Genomic DNA, 11,843 nt, shown 5'->3' with positions numbered 1-11,843 from the left:
AGAAGAATTTAAAGAACATAAGTGCCAAAGTAATTTAGTAAGAATTTACCAAAAAAATAAATAAATTAGTGAGATAACATTATTGTAATTGTGAAACTATGTTTATATTTAGATTATTTGTATTTTTTTATTTGGAAAGTCAAGTTATGAGTTATTTGTTTTCTTATAACTCTTCTTTAAAGAATTTAGAAGATCAATTCAACCTTACTCGTAACCTACTAGGATTGAGTTGGGTTGAGAATCAAAACTTAATTTCAGAACAGGTTGGATTTCATTAGTCCATTTTGACATATCTAAATTCAATATAAAGGATAAGGCAACAATCATAACATTATTAACAGAGTACAACACTTGTAGAAATTATGAATCCGAATGAACAATAAAATAACCAGAAAGCAATGTATGTTCATAACTTGGCAACCGGGATGTTATAGAAGGTGGTATGAGCAATATACATCAAATTCCCAGTCTTCTTCAGCTTAAACTCTAATGCAACCATGGTCACATTTCTTCCACTCTTCACCACAGAGGCTTCAGCTAGAACTTCTGACTGCACAAACAATGGAGCAACAGCCCATTTATTGAAGAATTTAACCATGATGAGGAACAAGAACATGTTCTTCAATATATGGGATGTAAGAATCATCTATCATCGCAATGCAACTTACCTACTAGTACACTACATATAGAATGAGTAGAAAACTATATCTAAAAAAAACTCCAGCCTTATCTTTGCAACATTATAAGTGAGGCTCTAATTGTCATGTCGAACCATATATCTCCAAAACTTGAGTTCCATGAACGGTTTTAATATTATATCTCTAACACGCTCTCTTACGCAAGTGCCCTTTGGGATATAAGCATAGATAATGAGCAGGCCCATGAACCTTGAATTGAAATTTAACTATTATTTGAAGAATGGAAGGGTGCATATATCGAACTTTAGAACACTTAGTCATAGAGGCTGTGATACCATGCCACAAACCAAATATCCTAGATATTTAAGCTATTTATGGAGACACATGAATGGTTTTACATCATCTCACACTAACCACATTAAAAGCAATTCTCTAAGTACAAGCTTTTGATGCTTAGTAACTAACAATGCAAATGCAGTTGAATAATGCAAACTGCTAGGCAACACTTAATGCTAAGAATCCCAAATCCTGAATTAAAAGATCTCCTTGCTGAGGAGTAATACTTTTTTGAAGTCGCAAGCTTATGTATCAAATGCGAGGTTAGGCTAAAAACATCAAACTTCCTCAGGCAGCATGAATTAATAAGTCTTTCTAAAGGCTTGAAATCCACACAGTTCATTTATCATTCACTGATTTGCAGAACCGGGAAAGCAGTAATGCCCATATGACAATAGAGAGAATCAAAATTCAGAACTCACATGATTTAGAGCTGCAGAGAGGTAAGACGCTCTAATTTCCCCAAGAAAAAGTTCCTTGTCCTCAGCAATAACAGTTCTAGCACAAGCAATAGACAGCAACTCAATCAAAGACAAAAGAGATCCCCCATGCAGTGTTCCAAAAGCATTCTGCAAGTCCAATAATGAAGATGAAAATATCCATCTACATTCGTAATATATAACTTATTTTTAATCCCTCCCCCCACCCTCCCATCCCCCCAACATAAATTTAAAATTTAGACCTTAGAAAGAAAATAAATTTGGCTGCTCAGAAAGAAAATGGCAGAATTTTTTATTATAATCAAAGTTGCAGCCTCTCACAAACTGAGGTGGCTGTGGTCCTGCAATTACCAAAATTGCAGAAAAAATACAACAGGTGTGACTGCAACTTTGACCGTGATGCAGTTGCAGGATCTTCAAAACAATAATATTGCAGCCACAATTTTGAAAAATTGGTCTGACCCAGCCAAAAACTGTTATACACTCCCAAACTGACTATGCTCAATGTAACCGACAAGAATTATCTAGAAAATTATTAGTAGTTTCGGTTGATCCAATTAACAAAACCTACAAAGCCCAGATACTTTGCACGAGATATGAAATGGACATGGGGATATGGAAAAGTCTTAAAATCACAAGATACAGTATGACCAGGATACTTTAAATAAATCAATAATATTTGTAAAGAGACAATGATCATATCTCATTAATACATAACTATATCAGTGTATGATGATCATAATTTACTAAAAAGTACGTGTGATCATAAGAAAAAACACATTTACAAATCTTCCCCATACTCAAGTATAAATAGAGAAATTATTTCTCCAATGAACATGTCACAACAGTTAAATATCTTCACCCAACACGTGTTAGAATGTCACAAAAGGCATCACTAGTCCTGTCCAAAACAGGCTTGACTCTATAAGAACATAAACAAAATTAAAAGATTCTCCCAGGATACATATCCAAGTGAATCATGTGAATACAGGTACCCCACCAATACTTGGCCATTTTCCTGGCACAAGGACACTCTTTTCCATAATTTTCTAAGACACTACATAGAATCCAAAGTAGCACAATAGTGAATTTGGAAAGGGAGTTTTGAGAGAGGAATTAAATTTTTAAGTGAATTCAAAATATCATATATCAAAATGACTTGTTTGGTATAGACCAATCTTGTTCAATCGAGTAAGAGCACTATAAGCAACAAAGCTTGAAATTTTGAAATCCTTTATCCAAACACTATCTTGATAAACACTGAAAATCATAAGCTTGAGACCTTCATTCCCAACAGTTATCTTGCAAATTACCAGTAATTTCGACAGACCCATTTCACAAAACATTGAAAAACATAAGCTTTAGACCTTCCATCCCAATTTTCTCGACTGCCAAACACAAAACCAACGCTACAATTTAATAAACAAAAACCAATTCATGCAGAATTTCGATTAACAACTGTTAACAGTTTACAAGTACACTTTTTTCTTACCAAATTTGTCAGGCACCACCAAACAGAGCAGAACGACAAAAAAGGAATCAAGGAGAGAGAAAAGGGGTTACAATGATTTGGGGTTTGACAGCAATAGTGCAAGAGATTCGTCCCCTCTTGATATCGTTGAGTTTGATGAAGCTTCCAAAGAAGTGGGAGTAGAAGCCGCGGGTTTCGCAACTCTGAGGAATGGGTTTGTCGATGCCCAATTTGTTAAGCCAAGTGCGGGTCATAGAAACATGTTGAGGAAACTCCTTTTGGTCGGAAATTGAAGAGAGTGTTTGGGTTTGAGAAGCAGAGGAAGAAGCCTTCGACGCCATTTTTGTAGTCTCTACCTAAACACCATCTTTACCTTTCTCAGTTTCGTTCCCAATATCTTTGGAACTAGTTCAGTTTTCATTTTTAATCCCATTTCGCCTTTATGTTCAAGGTTAAGTCTTATCTCTTAATCACCGACAAGTATAATATTTTTCGGGAAATTCTTATGAAATTATTTAGAATTAATGGCATGATAGGGTAAATATTTTTATATTGTGGTCCATTAATAAATAAATTTATATATAATGCATTTGTTGAATTTTTATAACTTGTTATTTAAGATAATTTTTATACCAGCTAATGATATAAAACTTTTTACAATGATAATGCAATTCTTAAATGTAATTCAATTCTTATTTGTGTCGACAAGTTACTAGTATTTTTTTTTTTTTGTTATATGCTATATTAAGGTCAAACTAAACTAATTCTTGAATTTGATTAAAATATATTGATCTTGAAAAGGTTTTTTATACTATGGTTCAATTTAATATTGTTGTGTATAGTAATTTTAAAATAAAAATTTTAAGAATCATATACAAGATAATTTTTAATTGATTAATTAATAGTGAAAAATATTACACTGGAGGGATTTTTATTTGTTTAAAAACTTACCTTCTTTTCATTTAGTTATTAATTTTAATTTTAATAACATAATTATAAAGTTGAAAAATTATAATATTTAAAAGAATTAAAAAGAAGAAGAAAATAAAATTAAAAATTTACAATTTTTTAAGACTAAGAGTTTAATTAGATATTTTTTTAGAACAATATAGTTGTTTTTAAAAATAAAAAATAAATTAGATAAATAAATGATCAATTATATTTTATTTAAATTGTGAAGTTAATTAAATAATTAATAAAAACGGAATTAAAAAAAAGTAAATCAGTTACTAATTTAGTTTGAGAAGGATCTAGGGGGTCTGGATCCTATAAAGTGAGCAACTCGATTACTCACGATGAGAAATTCTGTTAAAAAATGATGATCGTTGATTACATATGAAATTTAATCTACGTCTGAAATAAAAGCCGTTGAAATCCACCGTATCATTAATCCCTTCCCCTTCTCATGAGGTGGTGGTGCCGTCAACGTAGAAGTTCGCCGCCGTAGTGTTGGTCCCTTCTTGCTCACTGCAATGCGGTGGTGCTTTCTCCTATAATTACTCAAGTGTTAAAGATCATTAAGTTTGTAATATTAGAAGATCATTAACTTTGTACTATAATTCTAAAAACAAGTATACAAATAAATAAAAATAATATTTATTTAAAGAAATGCGCATAACTAAATATTTAGAGAAATGGTATTGAAACTTTTTTTATTATCTTAAATTCTCTTTTGAAGTTATATAAAAAGAAGAGGTTATCATTTTTATAAGAGATCCAAATGAACCAAAAGAAGTCAAAACAAAAGAATTTTTGAAGACATAAAAACTAATTTTCTTTTAAATATTCTCTTTCTTGCTCCTCCTATTCTTTCAAATACTTTTTATAACCCTCTCATTTCCAAACAGCTCCTATAAAAAAATTGTCTTTTTTATTTGAGAGAATAAAAATGGTTGAATCAAGGATGCAAATGCAAATTCTGAAACACAGTCATGAACCTACATAGTGACGAAAAGGAAGATGTTCTAAAAAAAATAAAAAGGGAAACACAACCTACCTACACGATGACAAAACATGATTTTTTTTATTCTATTTTTTTAATTTCATTTTTAAATATTTTATATTTGTTTTTCTTCCGGTAACAAACCTGTTGTTGCAGATAATTTTGCTTCCTCACCGGTGAGGAAGTGAATTTTGGATTTCACCTTAGAATCCACCTATATCACAGAGACTGGCTCCCTACCTTTAATCTCCATAAGCATTCTCCTAATCAGGTTATATTTAAAGCCCTAAGGTTTTTTTTTTATCCCCAAACCTCCCACCTCCTTCTCCAAGCACACCCTATTCCATTCAACCTAGTGGATTTTATTTCTCCCCCCACCCTGCCCACAAAAAACATCTAAACATAGATTCAAAAGTAGAGATTATATCTACCGGAGCCTTGAAAATAGAAGGAAAAAAAATAGATCGAGAGATACCAAGATCACCAAAAGATATGTATTTACTATTCCATAGATCATTACTGAACCTTAAGGTTGGTTGTGAGTTTAACTGAAGGTATGGTTTTGCAAAGGAATTACATAGGGGAGATAAAATAAAAGTTCCCTCTTAAACATTGTGGTGCAGATCATCCAAAGACCCTAAGGGCCAGTGAGGAAGCTTCATTTGAAAATTTGCCATGCTCCAAAGGAAAAATCTTTGACTAAGTGAGCAATGTTTGGTTTAATTAGTGAATTTGGTGTAAAACTTTAATTTATTGAGATAAATGCTTCTATTGGTCTAATTAGCGACTTAGCGTGCTAACAACATAAGTACTCATTTGTCATTAAACATGTACGAGGGTTGCTCCTGAGTATTTTTTTTTCTGCTCTAGAAAGGCTCATTGTGAAGCGCAAATTCAATACTGAATAAAATAATGTTATTTTAATCCATAATCCAAAATCTTACATAAGCTTAATTAACATTAATAATATTGATTTCTATGAACTATTTGACTGTCTACTAATAGAAAACTGAAGAAACTTTTACTAACTCTTTCACACCACAATCTAAGTTTTATAGTTAAATTAGCTGCTGAAACTTATACGAAAAAATTCATTTAATTCAATTTTTATTTTAAATAATATTTTTGCTTGTATTTAGCATCAATCAACTTAAGTAGATATTAATGAAAATCAAGGTGTTATAGCTCTGCCTCCGATTAAAAGATATAGAAAAATCATTTAATTGAAAATCCATCCACCTAACTCGATCAGACACAAATGCATTCTTCTTATTTGATAATTAAAACAAAACCTGGTAAATCTCTAGCTCAAAACACCACCAGTAATCCATGGATTCTTCTATAAAAAGGTTTTATGTCCAGACCCTACATCTATCCTAAAATTTTCAAAATTTTAGTAACGAAAATTTTCAAAATTACAAGTAAGGTGCTTCATCACTAATGTATTTTTTTCTAGTACATAAGCTTAATTATGATTAACAGACTAATACTATAATTTCTATGAAATATTTGACTGTCTGAGGAGATATTAATACATTATTCTTCCCTGGTTACAAACTAATCTTTGACTGTCTCGCTCATTTTCAAAACCTGGAATAAAGCTTGTCATGAATCATTTCATCGGGCTTGCCTCAACTTCTCTGGAAGAACAAACAGAGATTTGCTATTTTAATTTTGTCATCCTTTGGCAGATATGTGTAAACGCAAAGGAATGGTACGATGTTAGCTTGTACCATTTGTTAGTGTGATTATCATATGGCTACATTGTTGATAAATTTCTTTACCTGTTTGGATTTTATGCCAGGAGTTTTATCCAGATCCATTACTGCCTATAACAAGTCAAATAGAGAGTGCTCTTGTGAATGTGCATAAGCAGTGGGTGACAAACCTAGCAAACATGGATGTGCAAGGAAGACTCCAATTATTGATCAGAATTTTGCCTGATGTCAAGGGGTCTTATGGTGAGTGTCTTGCATGTTCAAACTAAAACAATAATTTGATTTTATCATCTTAAATATTTCTAGTTCTGACAGGAAATTAATAAACGCATATGTGAAACTGACCTAGGAATAGTTTCTCAGTATTGTCTGCCAAGACAAGTTGGAAAGACGATTATGCAATATCTTGAAATTTAAGATGATAAAATAGCACATATGCACTTTATTTTCCATATTGCATGTTCATCTTTTGCAACTTGTCTCGCTGATAACAATGAGACTATTTCTAGTTCAGTTTCACATATGCACTTTATTTTCCCTGTCAGAACAAGACAGATTTAAGATAATAAAATCAAATTAGTTTTAGTGTGAACATGAAATTGAAGACATACACACACCATAAGACCCCTTGACATCAGGCAAAATTATGATCAACAATTGGAGTCTTCCTTGCACTTTCATGTTTGCTAGTTTTGTCACACATTGCTTATGGACATTCACAAGAGCACTTTCTATTTGACTAGCTTGAACAGTTGTTATAGGCAATAAGGATAAAAATCCTGGCATAATATCCAAAAAGACAGAAATTTATCAACAATGTAATCACGCTAACAAATGGTACAAGCTAACGTCGTACCATTCCTTTGCTTTTACACATCTGGATGACAAAATTGAAATGGAAAATGTGTTTGTTTTTCCAAAGAAGTTGAGGCAAGTCCAAAGAAATGGGCCACGACAAGCTTTATTCTAGGTTTTGCAAATGAGCAAGGCAGCTGCAAGGTCTGCGACATTGCAGGACATAAATATGATCACCAGAATCTGATTCATCAGATAATCATTCCAGTATATTCTGGCAGCTGAATTGTTATTACCCATTTCGTTATGCTTCCTGCATATATATTAAATGTTTCACATGATTATTTTAATTTTCTCATGACCAGAAAATGCAAGAAACAAAACCCTTAACAGGGAATTTCCCATGTATTTAACTGCATATGCTATATGCTAGGAATCAATGAAGTCAGAAATTGAAAGATTCTAACGAAATATATTTCTTTTTATAAATGCTTCGCTGAAGAGGTAATCACTATTTGATGACAGATAATATTTCATATATTCTTTTAGCCCAATCCTTGCTGTTAGAATTCATATCAAAGAAACAAAAGAGGTTTACAAATCTAGCAAAAGATACTTCTCGAATATATTAAAAAGAAGTAAGTAATCAAAATAGTATAAGAGAACTGAAATTCTTTCTTTAATAGTATCATCATTTGTAAGGAACAACTCGGGCTTCAAAATCTTGTAAAATATATAATTAATTTCTTGATGCATTGAAAAACAAAAAGATAGTCAGATTTGCTTGGACTAGAAATATATCCTGAGCAGGCTGCCATAAATTTTTAACATCCTATAAAATCTTCATTCACTCAGATTTATTCTGCATTAGGGTTTAATTTGGGTTGAAAAACCATTAATTACCAAAAACAATCATTCATTCATATATATACATATATATATTCGAAAGAACTACAAATATGATAAACTCATGATAGTAACTATAGTGTGGCCCATAGGTCAACTTTGTGATGGCCTTATCAACAATTTTTTACCAAACACAAAACGCAGATTAGCTAGGCAAAACTAATATTTAGACTGGACAAACAAGTTATAAAAATGTAATTTATATTATAATATATATTTTAAAATATATTACATCGGCACAAAAAAATTATATTATATATGTGGAGTTTAGTCTTATATGTTAATATGATAAATCTTATAAATTATTATATATAGATAGGGTATTTTGCTTTAAAAGGTTGTATAATAACCCACCACTTGCATGTACACACATGGCAATTAAGAATAAGAGAAATGTTACCTTGAAGCAGCAGTGATAAGTTGTTCATCCGTTAAGTAAACATAGTAGTTAAATACTATGTAGGCTGTATTTCCATTACTCAGACATAGAACATATTTCAAGAACCGAATCAATCATTTTTGCTCAATTAGGGACATGCAAACTCTACTTTGTTCTATGCGGGTCAAACCCTGTCGGTTTTTGTGTTACCTAACAAAAAGTGAAAAGAATTGGAAAATAGGATAAAATAGATCTAGAAAACCTCAAGGGGAAATAGGGAAAAATGAACAAATGAATTGCAAAAATAGACCAAACAAAAATTAAATAATGAAAAACAAATTGAATAAGAAAAAAATACAAAAAAAAAAAGAGAGAAAGATTTCAAACCTTCAACAAGTTTCGAATGGCTTGCGAGGATGTGAGTGGTGGAAAAGAGAAGGATGAGATTTGGTGGAAGAAAGGGAGATACTTGAAACTTGAAAGTGAAATGAAGTATTGATTTAGAACTTGCCTTAGAGAATGGAAGACAGAAAAGACAAGAGATACAAGAGAAAAGAAAAAGAGAGGAACTTAATATATATGATTCTAACAACACCATCAACCAACGGTGTAGAAGATGATAGTGAAGGTGCGGCACAAAAGATTTGTATGGTCAAACTCGTAACGTAACTAATCAAGGTCATGCTATCAAGTGTTTTAATAAGTGTTAAGAAATATTTAATATATTTTTATTAATTTCTTAAAATAATTTAATAAATAATTAATGATATTTATATTTTTAATATAATAATTAATAATTAATGTTTTTTATTCTAAATAAAAAAGTATTAGTTTATACTAGAAAAAAATATTAGTAAATGCTTTGAATATATTATTTTTTTATATTTTTAGTATAGCAGTTTCTTTTGATAACATTTATTATTTAGTGAATGTTTAATATCTTTATTGTTTAAAATAATTATAGAAATTATTAAAAAAAATAATATTTTCAATATAATAAATTACTTTATTCTTGAAATAATAACTTACTTTATAAACGTTAATCAAAATAGTTTACCATAAATTTAAGAGTTTAATATAGGAGATTTATTAATTTTATATTAAATTGATTTGTAATTTTCTGAACAATTTGATAAATTTTAATTAATTTCTTGACCAATAGTAGAGTAGTAATTAATACCTCCAAAGCATTTGTCCACTTGCCAAGGTCTGATATCAATAACGTATCTCTTTTATTATTTCAACTTTAGAAATATTATAAAAGTACCTATCTGACGTACTCTTTTGAATGCAGTCTATTTTTTGGTAGAAATTTATTGATGCTGAAAAATTTTTGTAGGTCTCACATTAAATATAATAATTTTCGTTCAAATTTTATAATTTTCAAAAAATAAATTTTCACTTATGAAAAACTGTTTCTAACGCATACTCCTCTTTCAATTTTCTTCTTCTCTCCATCAGTCAAATTTTTTTTAATTGGTATGAAAATTCCTCAAGTTTTTTATATTGCAAAATTTTGAAAATAATAAAAAATGGCTTTAATTATAGCTAGCTCCCTATCACATTCAACTAATTTGCAATTTCTGCTCCTTTACACAAAAGAAATCATTTTAGTCTATAATACAACTTTGATCCTCTTATCGTTCAATATGTAATTTCGGTCTCACGTCTTTAAACAAAAACATTTAAGTCTTCAATTTTTGAAAAATTTATATTTTGGTTCACTCTTTAATTTTTTCTATATTTATTTCTTATATTTAATTAGTTAAATCGTTCTCAATAACACCTTAAATAAATACGTTAGTATTAAGATTCAATTGAATTAAAATAAAAATATGTAAAACTAAATATTAGACCAAAATGACTGATTTTAAAAAATTGAAAGACTAAATTATTTTATTTAATTTAAAATAGGAGAACAAAAATGAAGAATGGACAAAATAAGGAGAAAAAGTTGTATTTTAGACATCATTTTATTTTATTCCATACATTCTTTGAATGTTGTCTTATATGAATGGATATCAATTTAGTGCTCCTCTCTCTATTATCAGGCATTGTGACTAACGATCAAAATTGTGATTGTAATTTAGTGCTCCTCTCTCCATGTTTATGACGTCAAGAAATTTATGCCTAAGAATGACTTGCCGTCATGGAATCTTTGTGATGTCAAAAAATGAATGTTCTTGTCCTACACTCACCAAAGATGGTTAGCTTTCATTAATCTCAATTTCCATAAGAGAGCAAGGGTGCAAAATCTGCCCCAAGGATTGCTAACTGCTATCCAGGATTAGACAAATCACCATATTATGCATATAGCCCAGCAAAAGAATACACAATTCACTGATATATATATACAACTGTCAGACTTCCATTTTAGAGCTGCACAACAATGAGAACAAATTCCTACCTTAAGCAGCACAGTTTTTACAAAGGCAATTATCTAAAGTTCAAGACACTAATTTAAAGTCCTTGACAAATATAAAAACCATATTACAATAAATCTCTGCAAGTTGGCAATAATCCATATATATCGTACTGCCTCCTTGAGAAGGTATGGAAAGACAAATTAAAATCCTTCACATTTTTAGCCCAACCAATCCTTGCTGTTAGAATTCATATCAAAGAAACAAAAGAGGTTTACAAATCTAGCAAAAGTATTGAAATATATGATATACTTAAATACACTTTATACCAGAAAAGTATTGAAATTAATATATTAGAAATATTTTTAAATTAACAAATCAATATGTATATTTTTTATTAAGATAAATAAATCATGCTTATCATTAACCTTTTAATTTGTGTTTTTTAAAAATAATTTTTTATTTTATATAATTAGTAAATACCTTTTGTAAAATTAAGCATTTTAAAATGTAAGGCATAAGTATAACACTAATGATTCATTAAGGTTCAATATGTTATAAGTAAAATTTATGTATTGATGAGAATCCAATTTGACTTTAGTATAACATGTATACTAAACAAAGTCCAAATAAGATGTAATGTCTAACTGATGTGTCACTAAAATCACGAGTCTTTAAGTGAGAAGTACATTCTTTCACCACTACATTCAAGTACTCATTTAAATATTTGATATAAAATATAGTATTAATATAAGTTTTATATGAAAATAGTTCAAAATTTTAATTTTATTCTTTTTTATTTATTATATTTTTATAATTTTATATATTATCTTTCAAAATATAATATATAAGATT

At 29.8% G+C, this 11,843-nt stretch overlaps 1 protein-coding gene and 1 long non-coding RNA gene across 2 annotated transcripts; both read right to left on the bottom strand.

Annotated features, from left to right (window-relative positions):
- Nucleotides 1-310: 310 nt before the first annotated feature.
- Nucleotides 311-3,280, bottom strand: LOC100500191 (uncharacterized). The gene is given in 3 exon segments (NM_001251312.2): nucleotides 311-550; nucleotides 1,397-1,543; nucleotides 2,978-3,280. Coding segments are annotated over 3 exon segments (540 nt in total). The 5' UTR covers nucleotides 3,227-3,280; the 3' UTR covers nucleotides 311-406.
- Nucleotides 3,281-6,106: 2,826 nt separating this feature from the next.
- LOC102667818 (uncharacterized) lies at nucleotides 6,107-9,266 on the bottom strand. Its single transcript, XR_419644.4, has 3 exons — nucleotides 9,013-9,266; nucleotides 8,647-8,835; nucleotides 6,107-7,653 (listed from the first exon to the last, which is right to left on the bottom strand). It is a non-coding gene; the product is annotated as an uncharacterized lncRNA (long non-coding RNA).
- Between the last annotated feature and the right edge of the window lie 2,577 nt (nucleotides 9,267-11,843).

Source organism: Glycine max, chromosome 18 (assembly GCF_000004515.6).
Source record: "Glycine max cultivar Williams 82 chromosome 18, Glycine_max_v4.0, whole genome shotgun sequence".
Taxonomy (NCBI): Eukaryota; Viridiplantae; Streptophyta; class Magnoliopsida; order Fabales; family Fabaceae; genus Glycine; species Glycine max.
The sequence above is the reverse complement of the archived record's forward strand: the minus strand, read 5'-3'. Positions and strand labels throughout refer to the sequence as shown.